Genomic DNA, 24340 nt, shown 5'->3' on the forward strand with positions numbered 1-24340 from the left:
TACAAAAGATTAAAAAGAAGAAACTTTTCTTTCCCCTCTTCACAGTCATTGATTGTTATTACTTAGAATGGAATCATGGGAAAACATTCCATATGGATTTCAGAATTTTTTTAAGGCTTGTTTTCTTGCCCTTTTAATGTATACCAGTTCTGTGTCCTCTGAGGGATGTCACCATTTTTTTTTCTCATTTTTCAAATAGAAAGGTTGATACATCCACTTACTTGACTCAGTCCTCACTGAGTTGCTCCGTTGAAGTTTTTCACGTATTAAAGGCCAGTAACTAGTTTTAAAACTGAATGTGGTGAATGATGGCACTGTTTATACTCTCTCAATTGTCTGTGAAGCGTAATGCCATTAAAATCCCTTTCTTGTCTGTGAAGATAAATGCAAAGAATGATGTACAACTTAAAAGGGAGGGGGGAGAGGATAAAATGCTTGTGAAGGTATGCCAGAAACAATTTTTAAGGGACAAGTTCCATTCTCTAAAATATCTTTTCATTTTAATGACAAGTAACCCGTTAAAACAATTATATCTATATTGTACATGAAGACATAGTTCTCTTTCCAGGTTGTCTTTCTATAAGTCAAATTCTGCAGATACAGCTTCTTCGCATATGTTTGTAAATATAGTCACTGAGTTGTAAAGCAAGTGCCCTTTTAAAGCAAAGCCACAGTTGAGTTTTTTTTTTTTTTTTGTAGAAAGTAATTTTGCAAAGCACAATTCTAAATAGCACAAAAATAGTTTCCAATTAAAAAATAATAATCATTTCTTACCAAAGATTCATCCCTCATTTTTTTCAAAGAGAGAATAGCTTTCAGTTGTGCTTAAGTCAAAAGGTAATTGATTAGACATTTCAGGATCCCTTGTACAAGAAAAACAGACTGCTTATTCATAATTTGTATTCAGACCTATACAAATCTGAAAGGCTGAATAGCACATTTTACAGAAGCAGACAGGTTTCATAGTGCCATACTGGACAATTTCACAGCTTAGTAACAATTCCTACAAGTAAAAAAATTGAAATTGTCCAAGTGAGTCTTCTCAGGCACCAAGAGAATATTGTCATCTCTTAGGATCTTGATGTGTGTATGGTAAGTGATACCATAACAGGGTGTTGAACCGAGTAACTGAGGAGTTCCCTTTCTTTGTCAGTAAGCACTACCGTGTGGTGGGCGAAACTCCAGTTCTGAACCCTCTCAAGTGTCACAGTGGTGAGAAGAGCTGTTACTGGTGTGCTCGGTCACACACCAAGGCTGCAGGACATTCATTTCCCCCCTCAGCTTCCTCTTTTCAGCTCTGGTGGTTCTACCTCTTTGTCTGCGTTGTAGATTCCAAAAAACGGTGCTTTTCTGAACTCTTCCTTAGGGCTTCTCCTTTCTCAAAGACCAGTTAGGTGGATTAGCTTGAGTTGCGTCTAATGTTTTCTGGCCGTTCCCCTTTCTTACACCTTCTGAATATCCATTCTTCCTCTTTCTTTAGCTGTGACTGTTGAGTGGCCGACAGAGGAATCTCTTATCTCTGTTGGTTTGATTCTCCTTGTGGCTGGTAGAAGAGCTGAGACACAGCAGTGGCCACCTTGCTGAGATGCTCCTAGGTCATTCTGCTACAGTAGGAGCAGATCTGGTTAAAATGTAAACATCCTTTTTCTAAACAACTCTGAATTTGAGTGAAGTGGAAGTTAATGGGAATTACAGAGGTAATTTATTAATTTTCTAATTATTTAAATCACAGCAGACTGCAAAACAAGACTCTTGACTATTAATTTATATTAAGATATTTTAGGATGCTTAGTTCCATCCATGCTTTTCCTAGGCTATATCTCTATATAGTGGTGCGGAACTTTCCTGTTTCTTTTCTGTTGATAGGTTCAGTGATAAGTGTATTATTTGTGTGTTTTAAAGCTGACAGTGTCCCTGTTATGGAATATTTTGAGGTGCTGTTGTCTTGGAAACTGACTTCATTAAAGGTTAGCGTATGGTTGGCGTAGAGATTATTTTTATCCTATTCTTTTCCTGTTGTCTTGTTCTTACTGATTTATTATATAATTTTTGTAGGAACCAAGGCCTTTTCTGCTCTTGATTCATGTTCCCTGAAAAAAAAAATGCTACTGAAGGATTGTAAAAAACAATATTAGAAGCAGCTGTATTCCAGGTTCCTGACTGTTGTTTATAAATGAAAATAAATATCAGTTTAAAAAATGGAACCATGGGCAGGCAGTCTTCTATAGGAAATTGCTCTTTGAGCTTGAGTATATAAAGTTTTAGAAGTACCTTCACTATCTCGTCACTGAGGTGGTGAAAATTTACAGTTAAAGAAAGTTAGTAGATTTGCAACAATATATGCTGGCTGACTTTACTAGTATACCGTCCTCACTTAGAAAGCCTAGTTACTTTTCTGTGGCATGCAAAGGTGGCTTGAAAGGGGGGAAAAAAGAAAAAGGCAAAAAAAGGGAAAATGAGTGAAAGACATGAGCTCACATGGACTTAAACATAATCAGACAATCTAGTAGTGATTTTTTTTGATTTTTCTATAAAGCTAAGGTACAGGAAAATGTAATGGTGGTTTTTGCAATGAAAATCTGTAGTTTCACATGTAGTTTAACCAAATCAGTATTGAAGCAGTTAGCTGATTTATTAATGACATATAATTAACCAGCAATCGGTGAACCATACATTCAGAATGAGTATCAGTAGTAGAACAGGTAAAACCACCGTCCTAGACACTTAGGAGTTATTAATGAAGACCTGCAAAAATGTCCCAGCACCTTTCTTGTAACTCAACCCTCCAAAGTCCTGGTGATGTGCACTCGTGCACACATGCACACACCTCCCTCTCCTGGCACCTTCCTTCGTGGCACGCTCCTCCTGTGTGCTCCAGCTTTGCAGGAACCTTGGCTGCTCCCGACAGCCTGCTGGTCAGCGTGCCGTTAGGAAAGAGCCGCACAGGTTCACATACACCCGTGTCAGATGGGACTCTGGGCACGTGGCACCCCAGAGGGCCACTAGCTGCTTGCAGACCGCTGGCAGCAGCGGACAGGGAGGATGCTGTGAGCTCTGGGGCAGATGCTGGAGAGTGACTTCTGACCACATCTTACCAGTTCCAGACCAAACCATATCCAGCCATGCAGGTGCCCCCATAGTTGCAAAGCAGAGTGTATCCTGTTACCACGGTGATTTGAGAAAGCAAGTGGATTTTGGACGTGGACCAATACCCTTCTGTATTGGGTAGTAACATTGATGGTAGTGTTAGGGTATCAGCAGCTTAACTTCCATAACAAAAGAAAGAAGAGTCTTAACACTTAATACATATAACTGGTCGATACAAGTTTACTCAGCTACTGTTATTGTATGAGCACAGGTATAGAAACTTTATTCTTGATCAAGACTTCCTTTATACACAGAGTGTTTATGCAAACATTTTTGTTCTATTTTTTACTATTCAGTTAGCCTTGGGTTACCTATCTTGTGTTTATTCTTCCCTTCACCCATTAGAAGTATTATTTACTGCTATTAATGTAGCTGTCTTAATAAAAATGTGGAAAAAATATTGGGTGAACATGTGAAATGTTCAGCTATTAAAAAGATCTGAACCACTCATCAGTAGTGTCTTGTCTTTCTCAGTCTGAAGACCCTTAAATAGTTTCTGGTGTAGATGTTATCCAGTGATCTATACGCTAAAGTTGACTGATGATAGGAATGCTTTTCTGTTGACCCTTTTGCAGGATCCTCAGGACTTCTAAGCAGTAGTGAAGTACAGGTTGGTAACTGTGATTTTTGTGATTGTAACTACTTGTTTTTAAATATAATAAATTTTGCTTGTGTTTCCTTGACTTTCAATTACTGTGCTGGAAGCTGTGGTGTGTTTTTTCTCTGTATGGTCCATTGTTGGTCTCTCAGGTTTTCACACTTATTTGATCAGCTCCAATCAAACAACAAATGAAGATGTAAGTTCATGGTATATTTCTACCTATATGTTTTCAAATAATAGTGATAACTAGATGATTAATTTTAATTGCATACATTTTTTTTTTCTCTGTAATTCTTAGAGAAGTTATTACTGCATAACTTGTGATTTCCTCAGTAAGAAAGGAGGAGGTAACACGACTAAGTTTGATTCAGAATGTCAGAGGCGATCTCTTGGACCATGCTTATTTGCCTTGATGGTCTCCTGGTTGCCTAGTGTGTCCATGGTGATTTATCCTGTATCTTGAAATAGGAAAATACAGAGAGTAGACAAAGAAGAACAAGCCAAAAGTGTATTTTATATATTTCAGTCGAGTAGAAAAACGCTGAATAGTTTTCAGTGTCTTTTTTATATGCAGTCCTAAATATTCTTTGACTCAAAAATTGCTTATTCTAAAAATTCCAAAGTATGTTGACCTCTCATAACAAAAACTTTATGTTTTATCTCATCTTTTCTTTGAAATTTCTTTGACAGTGTGAGGGGTATAACCTTTAGTAAGAAATACGTATTTAATTTAAAGGTCAACTTTATACATTTCTGCAGTTGTCCTATTTAGCACATAAGTTTTCATTGATTTTTGGTGTGAAATTAAATATGACTATATGTGGAGGCTTAATGTGCTCTAGCTAAAAGGAGAAAATAAAAATAGGTAGTTAGATAGTGGTATAGAGTGCTTGTTGGAATTTGACGAGTAACCCAAATACAGTGATCCTAACATTTTTGATTATTGGATCAAATAATCTAAATTACTGCATGTTTAAAGTACTAATAAAGTTACTAATGATTGCTGATTTTCTGCAATTTAAAAATGATTTTAACTTTTTGTTGTAGCTATTTCTTGATGGCTGATAAAATTAAAAGCATCTCTTGCACTGCCACATACATGTTTTATAGTATGTAAATACTCATAATATCCCTCATAATTAATCTTGAGGAGAGGAAAACCCCAAACTTACCAAAATAGACTCAGAATGGACTGTGCCTCAGGCCCAGGTATCCAAGCAAGGAGCCTGACTCTAAAGAAATTCATGTCATTAGTAAGACAGAGGAGATACGGTTGTGTTCCTCCGTTATGAGGTTCAGGCCAGTTTTGTGTCTCTAGATGGACCCTCACGCTTCCATCTTTTTTTCCCCAAAATAAATCTCTCCCTCAGAGTGTTGAAAAGCTGTCAAATAATGTCAAAGTAGACTGCGATAACATGTGTGAGTTTCAAGTAAACTGCTTAATAACTTCATTTAAAAGCACACATATTTTAGTTCAATACAGCCAGACATTTTACTGTGGCTGTTAAGTCTCTCACAAAAAGAAGTGTATGAGTGGCTAAAAGAAAGCGTAATTTGGGTGGAAAGGTAATGAAGACTGCAATTGCTTCATGATATCCGCAAGCCCTGTTGAGAATTTGGGAGAAGGAAAGGTTTTGTGGTTTTGTACAGCTTGAGTGCTCTATTGCTTGCTTTAGTGGTGTGTCGCAACTGAACCTCTTCTCTAGAACATGGTATAATCTTTGTACAATTACATCCAGACCTATTATGCAAAGCATGCTCAGATGCTGAAATTCCTTCTGTAAATATGTTGACCCTTTGAGATTAGGGGCACTCTGAGTTTATGGAGGTAAAGCATGTGCTTTTAGAGCGTACTCCAGGGTTTTGGTGTACAGCCGTTCAGAATAACCCACAGCTCTAAGATGTTAGGAGAATGTAGTCATTAGTTTTCTCCAGTCTGGCTCTGACATAAGTAGCCTATTACAGCTTTGATAACCCTTAATTTGCCTCACTGCTTTTCTGTATTGTATTACATGAGGTGTGTCTTGTTCATATCTCTTCAGATTAAAGGATCGTGGTCAAATAAAAGAGGTAAAGAAAACTATAATCCATACAGTTACGGCAACATCTTTACTAATTGCTGCGCTGCTCTCTGTGGGCCCCTCTCTCCAAGGTAAGAGTATCAAAAGGATTATTAGCCAAAAATTAGACCAAATAGTTACTAATTAAAAAAAATCTTTCTGATTTCTTTGAGTTAATAAAAGGATTTATTTTACTGGCCCTGGATCTTTGACTAAATTTTCTTCTATATTAGACAGACAAATTGGCAAATTTTGATTAAACTAAGTTAGTGACCAGATCCTGTAACATAGGTGAACATAAAGCTAACATCTGAAATTAAAATTTGTTGTTGTTGTTTGAACCTTTGCCACAGCAGCTACTGCTGGCCATAAAAAAAATCTGTGTAGTTAGGTGTTACAGGGCGAGTGAGGACTCTCCTTCACTCTACAACTTTCTCACCATTTGTCTTCATCCTTTACTTACTAGGATAAGTAAACTTTCCATAAAATTAAATGTATTTAGCTCAATGGTTCTCTTGCTTTAATCCACAGATAGCTGAAGTCTCTAGTAGGCTTTCCTACTGATGAAACTTTTGACTCCATTCTATATGATAAATCAGCTTAAAGAGCAGCTGATATCTCCTGCATATTAGTACATTATGTAAACAAAGGATGTTCGGGGAATAGAAATTGTGAGGATGTATTGCAAAAATTCAAAATGACAAATATTTGACTAAAAAATAATCTCAAAAAAATAGAATACCTAATCTAAAAGGTCTTGAATATAAGACAGCTTCCAAATAGTAGAAGTAGCTGACCTAGGACACCATTTTTGTTTAGTCCAGGTCAAACAGCATCAGACATTTTCAGTGTGACTGTTAGAGTAACGGAGCTGCACTTGGGATTAGTGAGCAAGCTTCAAAATAGTTTAATTAGGAAAATCAGCCAGAAATAGAACTAGATGCATCAAAATCTCAGATTAATTTAAAATATACTTTATGTATCTCTATGATTGCTTGAATGATATAATCAAAATTGCCAAATAGTTAACATAACCTTTTTTTTTAATAAATAAAAGAAAAAATAAATAAAAATGCCATTTGATGCATCTTGGATATTTATTGCCAGCCATTGGTCTTATGTGGACTTTGAGTAATGCCTAACCTTTTCAGGAGAGGAAGCCTGTCTTTTATAGCAGAGTAATAAAACCGCTGTATGATGTATGCTTCTGTTCTTATTTCAAAGCTCACTGCTTAGATTTGTTTGATACATGTTTGATGGAGGCCCAGTTCCTCTGCAGAGAGTGACTTCATCTTGTAGATTGTTGTTGTGGTAATGCTCCTATGTTGAGGATGTTTGGTTTTGTTTGGAATTTGTTGGCATAAATCTGAACTAGTGAGAAAGAAAGAGTTAATGATTTCATAGCACCATAATGTAGCAGTTGTGCCTCATTAGAAATGGAATTTCTGTCATTGCTACTGTGAATATTTGAAATTCTGATAGAGTGGTAGAAGGTCACCTCAAGAGAGTGATAACATCTTTTCCTAAGGAGGAGATAACTGAGTTATGTTTTCCATATACTAGGTCAACACAGTAACCATTGTAGTGGGAAAGGGTGCCACTGTTTCCTGCCATTATGGATGGTGCCTTTCAGGCCAGCCCTTTAATTCTGTTGTTTTGCTTTCAGTAGAAGTATGTGACATAAAATCTCAGTGCTTTGCTCTGAATCAGAGTCTTTTGTCTGACTCCAAACCAAAAATTTTTATCAGAAATATGTAAGATTTCACAATATTTGAAATAGAAACTTAGATTGATGTAAGTAGCAGCACACCAGACTTTGTCAGGGCTATTCATTCTGACCAGACCTGTTCATTCTGACTGGCCTTGTCCCTGGGTTCTGATTGAGTTGGTAGTTTTTGTTTTTCTGAATCCCATCTAGCAGCAGGAATTATATAGGTGCCGAAGTATTTACAGCTTCTGCAGAGAGGTATTTTGTGACCAACTGTAAATTGTAAATTATAACATGCAATTGTAAATTATGCTCTGTTTCCTAGTCCGAATGTAATTAATCTAAATTTCTGCTTTTGAATAAAATTACTTTGAAATACTTAATCCTAGCTGCAAGCTAAGTCACTATTTATTCAGGTTTTTTTTTTTTTCTCTCCTTAAATTCTGGTGAAATGGACTAACAGCAATTAGAGCTTGAAAGACGTAATGTTCACATTTGTCTAAGGATGCAAATTCACCAAGGATCTCTGTAAATAATCTATTTTTTTTCGCGTTCTCTGAAAGATAATGTTTCTTAATTTTGAAAGACCTGCCAGTGAATTCAGAATGCATTTTACATGTCAGCAGTAACTTTCAAGTCTTTATTTGGATCCACAGTAGTATTTTGGTGTACTAAATCATGAACTTTTTTATAAGAACCTGATTTTTGAAGGAGTGCTTTCTACAAGAAATTGTGGTCTGAAATGTTTTTTTAAGTGTTCTGAATATACATAAAAACTGTTCTGCAGGCCTTTGTAATAAGAGTTTAGATTTGTCTCTGAATGGTGGAAATTTCATTTTCTTTTGAGAGAGAAAATGCTGTGTTTTCTATGTATCCTGTTCTTATCTTCAAGAATTGAGGCTATCTTGACCAAGAGGCAATTTAGAGGTCCTATAAATTAGCAAATAAAACCATTTCTATGCTAATTCTCTCTCAGTTATTTTTATGGCATTCTGGTTATTATCTCTTAGAAGCAAGCACTATAAAAGCTCTTGTAAAATTTGACAAACTGTGGTAAAAATTTGGGGACAAAAATTTTATAGCATTCTTAGCCTAGTGAAGTTTATAAAATTTTTAGATGTGAAGCGACACTGTTCGCATGGCAGGTAGAACAGTTTTTTTGGCCTAAGATTAAAAATATATAGAAGTATAAGTGAGAACACCTAAGTTTTGGAATGCATTTGAAGCACACATGATTGAGAAATTTTGTCTTGCATAGAAGCAAAAAGTGCTAATGCACATGTAGAATACTTTATTTCAGCTTGCAGTTCAGTTTCACATATTATTAGCTGGCAGAACCAAAATGAGTTTTTTGATTCTGAAATTTAGAGTAAAATTGTTCTATTCACTGTTTATTTTATGTTGTTATATTACTTCTCTATTAATTTCTCCACAAATCGACTTATTTTTCATAAAATTTTCTTACTTCCATCTTACGAGTGCATAACTTTACTAAAGAACAGTAGAATAATGTTGTCTTAAGAGAGCTGTAATCACCTTGGTAGGTAAACTGTCTAAATTAGCATTCCTCTTTCTCTCTAAATTTCTTTATTAAGTAGCTTGTAAGAATTATTTTTTTTCCTTTGGTCTTGGTGTAAAAACTAAATAATAAAATACATTTTAAAGTGGATATTCATTCAAAATGTGCTAGTGAGTCTTGTATTTTGTTTCTGAATCTTCTTTTCTTAGTATCTGCTACTCAGCTTTTAAGTCTTTTGACTATGACAAAAATCCAGAAAAGTTGCAATATATATAATGATATGGAGGGATAGTAGTTAACAATTATCGTGCTGATGAATAGACACAAAATGTCATACTTCTGCAGTTGAAAAAAGAAGTTTGAAGGTGAATTGATGATGAATTAAGGTCTGTTTCGTCTTACACTCTTTTCCTTTTATTAAGAGGAAGTAGTTATTTATAGGAAATATTTCTTATTTTCTTTATTCCACAGCTTAATTGACAGAAGAGGATTTATACAGCCAGACACACCACAATTAGCAGGACCGTCAAATGGCATTACTATGTATGGGGCCACACAGTCTCAGAGCAACATGGTAGGAATCATCCCATAATATTGTTCATCAAGACCCCTGTGAATGTTTTCCTTCTCCACTTTCATGTGAACTAATCAAGTAATAACTAACTGGATACAGCTGACAATGGGTGGAATGACTTTGCTTATTGACAATAATGAAAAAAATCAAGGCCTTTTTTAATGTATGTTTCACACAGTGTAATAGATATTGCTCATGGATTCTAAAAAAGCAAGGCTTTTCTACGGTGTTGATTTATTGAATATGTTGGCATTTTGATTTTTTCTGTTGACACCTGCCATGTTTTGAACTGGAATATTCAAGTGATACGGACTTGCTCTGGTTCACTGGTTTCCAGCTAAATGTTATTTGGTATAGCAACTTCCTCATTCAGTGTTTCCTCCTTTGCATTGCCGTTTGCGTAGACTAACATGCTTTAAAAAGCAAAGATTAACAAAAAGGAGTTTCTAGGGGAGAAGAAAGAGCAGGACACTGAACTTCCAGTGAACAAAAAATGGCGACTGGAGTGATGCAACAAAAGCTTTTAAATGTCTACTGAAACTGTGCCAATAGTTCTTACTATGTTTTTTGCTGGTAGCATTGGCTATCATGATAGATAGGATTTCCTCTTTCTGAAGATTTGAAGATAGGATTTCCAAGAAGACAATAACTGGAAAGAAATCTTTCTTCCCAAGGGCAAGCATCTTACGTGCCTATTTCTGAATTGTTATCCACACCTCTTTACAGTATATGGGTTCTAAGATTTTATCAAAGAAGCTATGAATTATGGACTCCTCTTTCTGCCAAAAGAAAGGCGATCACAAGGCCTCCTAATGTACAGCCTTTCTTTTCAACAAAGAAATGGTTCCCTCACTCCCAGACAAATTAGTTTTAGCGCTACTTACAAACTGATATATACATCTTGTTGCAGTTCATAAGCTGTTTCTACTTACTGTTTCTAGAATTAAAGGGAAATTTTGTCAGTCTCCTTAACGATTAGAAACTCAGTATTCACTTTGACTCTTTTCTGAAGTGCAGTTGAGTGAAACAAGATAGTGCCTATACAAATTTTACTCAAGAAATGTAACCTTGAAAAAATAAAAGAGGAAAGGGAAACTTAGAAATATCCTGAAGTCTTTGAAGGTTTGGCCCTACTTCTTCACTTTGTCAAGGCTTCTTATTTATGAGGGTTGTTAGCTCCCAATAAGTCCTTGGCGTTATGTTATACTGGCACTTTAGAATTTTTTTTTTTTTGACATAGTAAGAAAGCGCTAGCTAATTGTTACTAGGTATGAAAGGGCATATTTGTTGTTAATTTGAATATAGATTGACTACATTTTTCCCTAGAAATGAAAAAGTCTGTTATAGTATGATTTAAAGTCAAATTGGTAGCTCTTATAATTCTAATGGTGTATTATTTGTAAATACACAAACACAGATCTTCAAGGATTAGAGCTTCTTAAAACCTGGCAAAACATCACAGGACTCAAACTGGGAAAGGCTTAGATGATACAATGGTTATCAGAGTCACATTTAAAGCTGTTGAAATCTTCTGCTGTTGTTCCCACAAATGCTCACCCAGAAGAAAAGAAGAAGCAAAAAAAAATTAATAGTTTGTATTTTGCATACAGGAGTACCTTCAAGACTGTGATGCCATTTTTCTCAGGGTATTATTCCTGTTCTGTATCTGAGACCGACTTGCATCTAATGGCAGCTGGCTATCTGTATGATCTTTCAAACTTGCAAAAATGTCTCTCTTGAATTTTGTTGCAAGCTATAAAAACCTGGTTTTGAAGTCCCAGTCTCTCTCTCAACACTAACTTCTCTTCCCTATTTAAAGTAGCACATTTTTTTCTGAGTTGGTTGGAGCATAAGAAATAATACATTAATTTCCTATTGGCAACAGTACAACAGGACATAACTTCACTTTTGTTCCTTCCCTCTTTCTCTGCTGTTAAGTGGATGTTTTTCCTTTCCTGAACAGGCCAGGCCCCCTCCCATCTCTCCTGTATTTGTTGCAAGCTGCAAACCTGATTTTCCTAACTTGCATCTAAGACCTCACTCATCCACAGAACAGGCTTATTTTTTCTACCGCTGTTAAGTCACATTGCTGCTAGCTGACTTGTTCTCTGCTGTTCTGTCCAGTTACCAGTTTTTCCGTTCTATTTTAAATATAGACAAAATTAAACAAATAAAACTTCGTCCTTCTACTTAAACCTTTTTTTCCCCATTAGTGTTCTCATTCCCAGGTCACTATGTAGTTGTTTTCTGGGCTTTACAGTACCCCTTTTTCTCAGCTTTCTCCCCAGTACAGAATCCTTGGTTCTTCCGAAACAGTTTAGGAGCAGCGGTTTTGGGAACACCAGCCATTCACTTGTTCGCTTCTGAGAAAGAAGTGCAGAAGCTTCTTGAATGAAAGGCTTGAATGAAATTCTTGAATGAAAGTGTGCTTTATGACAGAAGTCAAATAAGGCACACGGTGGCCTGTTGGTTTGAGAGGAGAAATCTCCATAAGATCCATGGAAATCCTTTCCAAGTTCCTAAGCTTGGATGTGAACATTAAAACTCCCTTGGTGGATTGATAGTTTAGATGACTGACTAGCTCCAACCCAAGACTTCAGTCAAAGCAAATGAGTAGATTATGGGATTTCTTTTTACCAGCCACCTCCTTGGTGAAGGCTGGGCAGCAGATGGGAGATGGTTCCATCTTCCCTTGTGAGTAGCAGACCCCATGGAATTAAAGCCAGAGGCATAAAATGAATAATACATTCTTGGAGCTGAGCAGACAGGCTCCAAAGAGCTAGCCAGTCTGAAGGAATATATCTGAAATTGCAGCTTGCATGTTATGTGGTTTCAGAAAAGGACAAATAAAGTGAAACTCCATATTTTAAAAGCATATTTAGACAGTAGTCTTAAGCTGTAATTACTGTTTAAATGGGCAGAAATATAGCCACTTATACAGTGCCATAAGTAATCATGCTATTTTAGCAAATTTACCTTGATTAAGTATAGCGAAACATTTATTAGAAATCTGAAGTGTGTTCCAGTACTCTTTATGGCATGACTGCTTGGATTTTATTCTAGAGTGTGTTACATGTTATTCTCTCTATAGTCAAACTTAATTTCCAGGTGTTATGCTAGTTAATCTATATATTGTCCTAAAAGGTCTCTCCTGCCCTACCAATGGGATAGGCAGGAGGCAGGTTTTAATGAGTGTCTTCTCTCTTTACACTTGCAGTCTCTCTCATTCTCTAGTCCGGCAGTCTTCTGAGTAGTCCAGAGAAATGAGTAGGATTAAAGAGAGTGCACAAAGATGAGCGTGTAACTCTTTTTCAAGAGAAGGTATATGTATGTGACTGTCTTATCCCAATTATTTTATTCTGTAAATTATCTTGTATTTCTCTTTGAACATCTTAAGTTCGATATAGAATTCCAGATCTCACCTAACTGGGCACAAAGAACTGCTTTAGTTGCCCTGTGTTGTCATATATGAAAACAATCCCTTTGACCTCTTTCCTGCCACAGTGCATTGCTAACACTTTTTTTTTTTTCCTCCCTATTCTTATGATTTTTCTCATCTTTTTCTTCCTGTTGACTGACAATCTTCTTACCCATTGACTGGCAATCTTTTACCTATTGACTTACATCTTTCTAAACAGAATTCTTATGCCCCAGCCATCTCATTTCTGGTCATTCTTTTATATCTCTATGTCGCCTAGTCTTAAAATTTGTCTTCCTTTTTTTTTTCTTTTTTTTAGGAAGGAAGGAATCATTTTTTACATTTAAACTTAAAGGATTATCAGTCTAAGTTTAGACACAGTGCAATATGTTATCTTTTGTTCAGGGCACCATCTATGGGACACCATTTTTACATTTAAGAGTTTTTATGGTAATTTTGCCTTTGGGACTTTTGGTATTTCATAGAGGTTCTACTCTATTTTTGGTATTAATTACATTTGCCACAATCTCAGGAAATCAAGATTGCTAGGAATAACCAGTGCTTCATAGACGCTCAGTATCGTTTTTTTTCTAGACCTTTAAAAACAGAGTTGTTTTCTCCTTTGTACCTCCTTTAGTTTACTGAGGACTGAAGTTAGATTTAGCAGAGGTTAATTTGTTCTGAAGGTTAGTTTCCACATTTTTTTCTTGGTACACTCCCAGTATTTTAATCTGTTTTTCAAAATAAAATTAATCTGATAAATTCATTATTCAGCTTTATTGTCTTTAGAAGCATGCTGCTTGGAGTTAATGAACTGTAGGCATTCATATTTCCAAAGTATTTCCCTATTGCCTTCTATTGCTAATTATTTTTATAAGCTCTTCATTAGGTTGATTGCCCAAGTATCTCTCTTGTCCTAAAGAGATTTTTTTTCAAGAAGCACAGCATCTCATCTGGTATGAAATCTTGATATTCCCTCTGTTTATTATTTCCTTCTCTTTCATCTTACGGGTTATTTTCTTTGTATTCTGTTAAAGCTTTTATTTCTCCATAATCCGATCAGCTACTATTAATTGAATCTGCTTCTTCTGTAGTACTTACCTTTGTCTTAAAAGCCTGAGTTGGTTCTTAGGTTTGACGCAGGATATTTTCTTCTGTAGCAGTTAATTATAGAGAAAAACAAAATTTCACTCCATGCACTTTTTTTAAGAGTTATTAGTTTGGTTTATTTTTACTGTGAATTTTTCTCTAGAAAATTCTCTATTGCCTTACAAGTGGCTTCCTTTGCATCAGGGCTGGTTCATTTCTCTGTTTTAAAGTAATTATCTTGTCCCCTTGCATTCTAGACATCTCTTCCTCAGTGCTTAGTTCCCTTGCCCAGTTCCCTTGCTTCCAGTTCTCCCTTTCCTTTCTTGGATGACAGTTCCTTGACTAGAGCGGTGCTTTTGTTGCTCATACTTACCACTCCTAAGGGAAGGAATCCTTTTATTGCGTGTGTGCAACTGTTTGTTGCAAGTGAAATGTGCAGTGGAGTCCTTTCAAACATCCACATCAATATTTCTAGCACTGATCAGGAAACAGGAATCCAGCAGACCCAGAAAACATTACTCTGAATACTCTAGCATCCTTTAGCTTCCATATTCTGATCATTAGTCATAAATATTTCTACCATGACTATACACTGTTTTCCAAGGATTTGGGAGTTTTGCAAACATGGTTCCTTGTGTATTTGCTCTCATGCTTTACAAATGTGATTTTCTTTGCCCAAACCAGAACTTAGGGATCTAATCGAGTCCAGGTTACTACAGCAAGTTAAGGTTGAAAGAGGATTTTTCATTAAAGCAGTTTATTTCTCAGACGCAACATGCTAAGGGCAAAATACAGCAGTGAATCTGCATTCGTATTTTGTTCTGGGTCAGGGTATGCTCTTTTGATCATCCCCATTTACTGCATTTTTGTTCACATCACAGCAATATCAGAGCACATGAACTACTATTTTTCTGGGGCAAGGTATGCTCCCAGAGTGTACCTAATGTGCTGTAACATGCATGGGCATTCACTCCACAAGAACAAGCCACAGCTAGTCCAAAATAAAATCCCTGGGACATGGATACTTTGTCATTGGGCTCTCGGAGCTGTTTCTCTTCATACATCCACTGCTGTTGTGCTGCACAACATGCTCCTGTGACCGCTGTCTTCGTTGGGTTTGCTGCACAAATCTGCAGCACCATGATTTTGGGTGTGAACTCCTGCAGAAATTGTGAACAGTTACACAGCTCTATCCCTCCGCTCTTTACCCATCCAAGTATCCATCTGTTATGGTATTTTAGCATCCTTTTTGTTACTTATAGCACTGTCATTCAGTGCAGCCAAATCTCCACTGAACTCGTTTTGGTATTGTTAGTACTTCAGAGATGCTGAGATAACTCAACCTTTTTTTTTTTTTTTTTTTTTTTTTGCATCTTCCAAAAACTGTAACATTTCTTTAATGTTATCAGTGTTAGAAAGTATTTAAGAAAGTCGATTTTAAATTCAAAACAATCTCTGGTCTTGGCATTAGAAACGTGAAAATTATATTGCCATGTACAAGAGCTTTGTTAACATGTATGTTTTGTATAGCCTAGCGAAAAACAGATTTTCTTCAATAAAAAATAAAGACACTGTTTCCTTAGTTATTTGTGTTTGCTATTTGTGAAATAAATACATAATTTTAGTTTTTGTCTAATTTGCTTTGGTTTGTGCCTTTTGATGTAAAAAATAAATACCAAGATGGCTAAATAAGTCTCTGTATACATTAAATTGAACTTCTCTATTTACAGAACTTGCTTCAGAATCTGCTGTTCCTCTGAAACAGTAGAAATTGTAAATGAAAAATAAAATCAGTAGGTCTGAAATACAAAGCCACTAGTGGAATAATCTCTATTGGTAGATTTTTAACTATTTAGACTTCAGTGCTTTTTTTTTTCCCTTTACATTTTTAGTGCTTTTTTCATTTTGAAATGCTAGTATTGAATAATTTATGTGACTTGTAACTGCTAAGACTTTTGTCCATATAACTTATTTAGAGTGAAATATGTAACCAAGGAAAACCATCATTCCAGCCCGATAACAAATACAGTTATTTTTGTGAGTTTTGTATGGGCCATTTAAAATGAAGAATATTCTACTGGCAGAGTATTCATTGTATTTGCCATGGATTTTTTGAGAGCTTCACTTAAGAAATCTAACTTTTCTACTGTAAACCCTGTTTTAGTGACCTTGAAAGCTGAATCCTGCCTGTGTTTTACATACAGTATTTCATATTGATCACTGCTCATTAAATGAATGAAGAGTGAAAAGCTGAAGTTACGCGTCTGAATGAGAGAATATTGTAGAGGTTAATAGCTGATTTGTTTTAGCTGTTCTTTCTCATTGATCCATAAAACCAGCTTTCCGTTCCAGTTTGTCTCTATATCTTATCAGTAAACTTAGCACGTGACTAGATATTACTGATGTCCTTACCCCATTACGATGTGGTGTGCCATCTCCAAAAATCTTGCAGGCTAACTCAGCTCACTGCACCAGAAAGTGCATGAAAAAGTAAAGAAATACATCCCATTTAGAGAATTAGGCCTTACATCCATCCTTCCCCCTCCTGCAGATGCAGTTGTTGGAATGTCTTTCCTGGGGGCAGAGTTATCATGTGCAGGCAAGTTAGAAAGTGCCTTTTTAAAAACAAAATGTAAAAATGTGGGGGGAAGTGGCAGGGAGTAATGCACTCCAAGCCAGGTTAGGAAGAGAGCTTTAGGAAAGCAGGAAGTGAATGGAAAAGAAAACCAAGAGGAGATATACAGCTCCTGAAAACGTTTTCATAACATTTTGTTTAATGGAGCTTTATGAGGCTGCTTTATCTTTTAGATGTTGGTTCAGTTGAAATGCAGCAGAATTTGGAGAGAAAATTAATTCAGGCTATACAATGAGCTCAAGCAAATTACCTTCAGTTATTTTAAAACTGTGTGCTTGCGTTGCCTGGAATGCCTTAAGTAATGATTTGCTTTTGGAGTACTGAAGCTTTACGAAGGCAATAAATCAGCTCCTAAAATTACTTCTTTTTGCTGTACCCCAGCGGTTGTAGGCATTACTTTGTTATTTAACATGTTCTTTGACTACTGCTTTTCGGAAAGATGAATTTTATCTGTCGTCTTTAAGTTGTTAAATTCAGTTAACGGCTTTGTAAGGGGTGCATAGCAAGGTTGGCTCGGGGGCCTGTTGTTTAATTTAAACCAGCAGGGGTGAATGACAGTATATGTATCAAGAATGAATTAGTTGCAGTGAATTACTACTTGAGAGCTTAACTTTATAAGGTGCTGAGAATCTTCTTGCCAGTAAGGTATTTATGCAGGGTTTTAGTCTTAACCCTATGAATAATCCCCCTGAAATGATAGGAGACTCCTTGTTTGACTGGGGCTACTCATCGTTTTGCAGGACAGAAAGTTGCCTAAGGTTGCGTAAAGAATTGCTTGACTGAAAGCATAAGTGCTGGATAATGTGTAACCAAGTAAGGATCAGACTTCTGCCTCTCAAAAAGTACTTGGCATGGTGCCCTAACCCACTTGGACACATTTTCAGTGGTACCTGTCTGTTCTGACACGATAGTTGGCATGCACACTTTGTATGTCATGTGTATTCACCCAGCCTTCAGGTATTGTGTGTTAGAATTTAAGGATCTGAAAATACCAGAGGAAGCTTCGTTCATAATGCTATTTGTGATATGCTAAAGGAAACAATAGACTTTCTATTATTTTACATACAATATATCACCATGGATTATTAAACTTGAATGGGCGTTGTAAGGAATTGCTGCAATGCCAGTTTCAAAGGTTATGCTTAGGTATATCTTAACCTGAAGCTGGATTTGTAACATCTGACAGTAATTTGATATAGATCTAAGAAGTTATTGACAAAAAGCAGAGCATACTACTTGAAATGACAGCAGTAAATAGGCTTATTTTAGTCCTGGGTATGTTCTTTATTCTGCTTGCTTGCTTCCAAGTTTTATCCTCATTACACTGAATTTATTGTTGTATTCACTAAGTGTATAATGTTTCTCTTATACAGCAGAACAGCAGTATGAAAAATGAATTAAACTAAATTTTGAAAATCTGCAGTTATAACTGTTCAGACTATGAATTAAATATATACTGTAATTGAAAGCTCTCAAAAATCATGCTGATGAGTGTTAGAGGAACTTAATTTAGCAATAGCTGTACAAGAGAAGTTCTTACTAAGTGACAAGTATTAAAGCTCACCAGAAAAGATTAACTGTAAATATTATTTGAAAAGCAGTTATCTCTATTTGCTACATCCATTTAGTCAACCATTATTGAAATACTCACCTGTATTGTCATCTCAAGGAAGGAATAATAATTTTACATTCCTAAGTGCCAAATCAAAAGCATTCCTGGTAATACCTACTGAGCTTAAATAGTTTTATGTAATGCTGGATTTGGCTTGTTATCACACAAGTGTTTGCCAGAAAACTTGCATTTTGTATTTTGAACCTTCACGTAATCTCAGTTAAGCACATCAAGATAAAAAAAATAGCCTTGTAGATGTCCTTTAGAAGAATACTATTATGTGATAGACCAGGAAAATAAAAATTTTGATCATGGAGACTATATCCTTATAAAATTCCCTGCATCCAAAGTAATTTTTGTTCTGGATCTGTTCCTAGATCGTGTGATGACCAACAAAATAAGAGATTTGCCTAGTGTTTTTAAACTCGGAGGATACTTGAATTATCCCCTTTGAGCCTTTCTCTGAACTGCTAGCTAGGGTAGGCTAAACTGGGTAGCAAGAAGTGATTTCACCTGCCTGCTGACCTCCTCTGAAATCCAGGAGGCCTTGGGGTGGCCCATGCTGTTAGCTACACAAAAATGACTTCAGCAGGGTGCTCTGTGTAAGCAAAGCATATGAATTACAGTTCTTACAAAATACTATTTTGGAAGTAACTGAACACCATTAAGTGAATATTGTAGGTGTTTATCTTAGCCTACTTTGACAATAAGGCAAAACACTGGCTTGGTTATGCATGTTTTTATTTTTTATTTTATTTTTTTCCTCCTGGGCAGCATGGTATGGGATTTTTGGGTGGCTAACCATGGAATGATACTAATGGCTTTCTTTTTTCTCTTCACATCCCATTCTTTTCCATACCTTTTGTCCATTTCCTCCTTTTTTTTCCTGTTTTGTTTGCCTTATATGATTTTGACACCCTTCCATTCTACAGTGTGACCAAGATCAGTGCATTCAGAGCACTAAATTCGTTTTGCAGGCTGCTGCCACCCCCCTACTACAGAGTGAGCCCAGCATAACTAGTGAAGAGCTACCTTTACCAGGAAAGACTACTATCAGTGGGCCTTGTGCAACCCTAACTCTAGGGCAACCAACACCACCATCTTCTATGCCAAATCTCACATCAGATTCAGGTTTGACAGACATGATACCATTAAAAGAGGAACATGAAGGTCATCAGTTTCTTACTCCTGAAGAAGCTCCATCACCCCCTGGGATGCTGCCAAGCGGAAGCCCTATTACACACAGCCATACAATGCACGTCCTGAGTCTAGCCAGTCAAGATTCACTGCATGAAGACTCAGTACGTGGTCTTGTGAAGCTTAGCTCAGTTTGAACAGCTTTTTTTTTTTTTTTTGATGACATTGCACCATTTCATGGTGTCTACATAAATCTTTACTCAACAGGAATGACACTGTAAAACTTTGAAACATGCCTATATAATGGAAACTTTACTGCATAATGGAGTCTATTACAAAGACAAATTATTTTTTCAATGGAGCGATGGCATTTTTTGGCCAGGTTGTTAATGATTGTGCTTTGATGGTGACTACATTTTATTTTTAAGTCAAGCCAGAAGCAGTCGATGATAATCTTGGTTTTCTGAAGCTTGAGTACAACAAGTTGGAATTCAGCTTGTAGCAAAGACCATTGTACAGTACAAAAGAGAGAGACTCGGATGTAAGTGTCATGCTCTGTGTTCTGTGCTCTTGTAATACACACTTGTAAAGGCTTACCACACTTGTGGCCAGAATGACCTGCACTTACATGTTATGCTACTAATATTTGAGATAGAAAATTACCATTCCATTTGTTAATAAACAAACAAAAAAGACTACCGATATGGATTGCATGCCACGCTACAGTATGTGTTACAGTGGTGTTGGTATTAAGAGAAAGTGCTGCTTTTTTATTTGTGACTTTCCAAGTGCTGTTTCATTTAAAGACAGTGCAACAAACTTAACTAATAACTAATGGACTATATTATTTTTTCAAATTATTAAAATTTATTTTAAATTAATCAGTGGTGCCTAGAAGATGGAGAATTACTGATTTGATCATGTTACATATCATTTAACCTTCTGTTTAAGTGTTTAGAGTGAGGTATTGTGTTGTGCCATACCAGAGATCCTTCCACTCCCTGATGTGATACAATTACCTGTGGACCTCCAATAAAAAGACATCCTCTATTTCTTGGACATGTGTACAGTTATCCTTGCACAGTTTTCCTGGGGAAAAAGAGGGAAGTCATGATTTGATGACACAATCTGTAAAGGTTTCAAGTTGAATATATTTACATAACAACTGGAGATAGTGAGGAAAAGCTGATTATAATTAGTGTTGCTTCCACTTATTTATGGTCTTGTTTGAGATGTATATTTGTTCCCATAGAAATCTGTGTTTGGAGATGGTGAAGTTAGCATCTGCTTGCACCCTGTTCCTTTGCTTCCTGTCATGTGGCTAAAGAGTGAGGGACTTAAGGCTCAAGATAGAGGGAGGTTAATGGGGTAAACTTGAATGGTAAATGGTGCACTATAGCTGCTCAGTGGCCATCATGCTTCATTTGTATTTTCCTTTATTATTTTGAATATAAATGTTCATTTCAGAAAATTATTCTGTGCTTTTATTTGTGTTTAACAAAAATACAATGATCAGGTTAGTGGGTTTTTGTCTTGTTTGTTTTCATTTGTAACTGAAGAGGACTTTAGTTAAGCTAAAGCTGCAATATTGTATTTGCCATGCTTTTCAGGATGTGGAACCTAGATTTTTCTTTTCTCAGGACCAGCTAAGTTCAGTATGTGCCTTATTGGATGTTTTTATTGTGTGAAATTGTTTAGCGTTTAAGAAATGTGATTAGCAATTAAGAAATTTCTGTATGGTTCATGCATGGTCATTCACTGACATCAAGCTAAAAATCTTTTTATTTCTATTTTTTGGTGATATTGAGGACAATCAACTTGTAGAAATTCACCCACGCATGCTATTCTAATATCTGACAAGTTACTGGGAAAAAGGAAAAAAAAAAACTTCTCTAAGATTTCGTAAGGAACTATATTCGTAAGGAAGATTCTGTAATTGATTATGCCAGCTTTGACCTAATTCAGTGTATAGAAAATAGCAACCCTTTCTTGCCATAACTGTACAAATGATCCACAAAGGAACATGTGGCAAGCGGGTCTGTCCCAGCTATTGAATCTCCTTCTCAGCTCTTTCCACACTCTGGGATGCTCCCAGGTTCATTCCCCAGCCAAATGCAGGTGCCCGACACTTTCCCAGTTGCCTGGTCTCCCATTAAATGAGCATTTTTATTTCTGAGTCTATTTTGGAAGAGTTGGTCGTGCTCATAGTCTTGGTTTCATCTTTCCCTGATGCAGGGATTTTGACTTTACAGCAACTTTGTGACAGCACTTGTATATCCTTAAAACTATCAAGTAGTGCACAAAGCTGCACATTAGCTTTATGCACATGATAAAATTAGTGACAGTTTTAACATAGAACAGAAGGGAGGAGGATGGGGTTACCAAGGGATGTCTATGCGGCTTTCAGTGTGGGCTTTTCACTTTATGAACCTTCTCTTTTGTTGGTAACTGAAAAACAGTACCTAATAAAATTACCACAGATGTGCTAGCTACATATTTGATCAGGCCGCTTTTTTTTTAGTCACTGAGGTGATGAGATTATTTATCAAAATGCTATCTATATCTTTAAGGTTGGTATTTGAGAACGAAATATTTCAAGCTTGTCTGTGTAGAAATTTCTATCACCCTTATTTTAAACCTATTTTCCCTCCTATGTGCGTCAGTTTTTAAATGGTGCCATCTCTCCCCTGGCGGCCACAGCTGCCGTGTGAGGACATCTGCTGGGAGCCCTGGGAAGCAGGGCCCGGAGCGCCTGCGCTTGCGGAGTCGCGGGCCTGCATCGGGAGCAGGCCGGGTTTACCCTCAGCCTGATGGAAGTGGAGTTTCTAAAAGGATCTTCAGTCTGTTCCCCTTCACCTCCATCACAGCCCTCTCCTGTCACGGGAAACTGAGCGTGCATCTGGAATGAGTCAGCAAAGCCCCTGTTCCTCCCCGCACTGTGGATGGAGTTGATTTTACTGTGATTGCAGCGCGTGCACACGCGGCACTCCAAGCGATAATAGTGCACAGGGGTGCAGGGGTGGTTTTCTTTCTGTGCTCCTGTTCTCCGCAATGAGTATACTGGCATTGAATTGCGCTTCTTATGTTCATCTGACTTTTTTAAAATGTGGAATATATATGAAAGATCATATTTACAGAGAAGTGAAGCTGGTTGGTTTGTCTGATAAAACTGATTCTGCTTTGGATTTTTTTTCATTAATGATTTTTTTTTCCTTTTTCAGTGTCTATACACTATAATATTCTATGTAGAATAAAATACAGTGCTTCATACACTGTTCTTAAATGCTTTCTCAAATACATCTCTGTTTTAAAAGGGAATTTTATATTCGAATCAGTTAAACAGTAATGTCTTGTAATAAATGTCAAAAGATGATTGTTTTGTATATCAGTGAATCCTTTATCAATTTTTCATCCATTTATATTGATTGATGATACAGGGAGATTCATTTGTCCATAAATTGTTTGATGTGTTCATTAAAATTAATTTTATAGGTAAAGGTAAGTTATTTCAGATTTGCTCCTAGTGGTGGGATAGAAGAAGCAAACTGATCTCATAAATCCAAAGATGTACGTGCAGCATGTGTGACAAGGGATGAGCAGCTCGTGTTAGTAGTAGAAAGTCTTTGTATCTTGTAAAGTGTATACAATGAGTTTACAGTATACAGTATACAGTATACAATGGTTTACAGTAAAGTGGCGTCTATTGATTAAAATAATAAATGAATGAGCAACTCTGTAGAAGTAACTGCTAGTCTTCTAGTCTACAAATTCAGTTCAGTTTGAAGAATTAGTAATGTTTATAGAGATCTAATCCTTATTTTAATTTTGTTCAATTTTGAGTTGTATGAGGGGACTGCCATTGGGTGCTTGATGATCTCCCCATTCTTATCACCTTTGGTACCCTGATCATTAAGCACAGTGTGTTTGGCATCCAACAGCCTGACTCTTTGTTTTGAAAATCAGTCGCTACCCAAGAGATTTTGTCTTAAAAATCAAAGTGAAATCGGGTAGCATACTTTAATGCACTTCCAGATATTCTTAGGCCCTAAGTATGAATGGAATGTGTTTCAGACAGTTGCATACAGATTTAGTTCATTTATGCTGGAAATGTCCTAGTTTTCAAGATTTATCTGGGTCAATGCTTCCTGGTTTTGATTATCTGTTTTAGCATCCTACTGCCAAAAGCAGTAGTTTAGCCTTCAAAGATGTTGCAATTTGACATCTGGCTGAGTGTAGCGCTTTGGCAGCAAAAAGACTAGTGGGATTAAGTGAGCTATTTAAACCTGTGCAAATCTATACTAATTCCGAGTTGATGCAGCAGTTTACTTCTGTCAACAGCATGCAAGTAATCTGTTAGCATTCAACTACATAATTTGAACAGTCTCCCCAAACTGTACGGGGTAAAGGATGGAACAAGTTGAGGATGTTATAAAGAGATTAAACGGGAATTTGTTTCCGTAGTAGGACACAGAAGGCAGGAATAAGAAGATGAAAGGAAGAAGTCTGAGTGAAAGCAAATCAGAGAAGATTAGAAGGTGACACGGATGAAGACAGGAATTACCTGTAAGCTGTGGAGGAAGATGGAAGAGGAATAAAACAAGACAGTCATGAAGAAGTCACAGCTTAAAGAATAGAATTTAAAAAAAAAATCAAGAGGATTGCTCACTCATATTCAGATATTTTGGGGAGAAATTTCTTAAAATTAGTTATGAAAAAAAAATTTAAGAGAACTAAGGTCATACTTGGAGGCAAAAGAGCTGTGGGAAGATGGTGAGAAAAATGTGAGCAGTTGATGTGCCTTAAAGCTTCTTTCTTCAATATCTTTTCCTGTTTTGGTTTT

General features: G+C 36.5%; 1 protein-coding gene across 1 annotated transcript in view; it reads left to right on the forward strand.

Annotated features, from left to right (window-relative positions):
- The window catches only part of LOC148596345 (palmitoyltransferase ZDHHC14-like), a gene marked incomplete at its 5' end in the record, with an annotated part of 39649 nt that extends 19099 nt beyond the window's left edge, over positions 1-20550 (forward strand). Inside the window, 4 exons of the mRNA XM_088521018.1 lie at positions 3842-3944; positions 5791-5900; positions 9507-9609; positions 19296-20550. Of these exons, the coding sequence (XP_088377144.1) occupies positions 3842-3944; positions 5791-5900; positions 9507-9609; positions 19296-19697 (718 nt within the window). The remainder of the gene's footprint in view (positions 1-3841; positions 3945-5790; positions 5901-9506; positions 9610-19295) is intronic.
- Positions 20551-24340: the final 3790 nt, after the last annotated feature.

The sequence above is a fragment of the Tinamus guttatus genome, unplaced genomic scaffold, assembly GCF_059628265.1.
Source record: "Tinamus guttatus ecotype Peru unplaced genomic scaffold, ASM5962826v1 Tinamus_guttatus_pri_ptg000005l, whole genome shotgun sequence".
Taxonomy (NCBI): Eukaryota; Metazoa; Chordata; class Aves; order Tinamiformes; family Tinamidae; genus Tinamus; species Tinamus guttatus.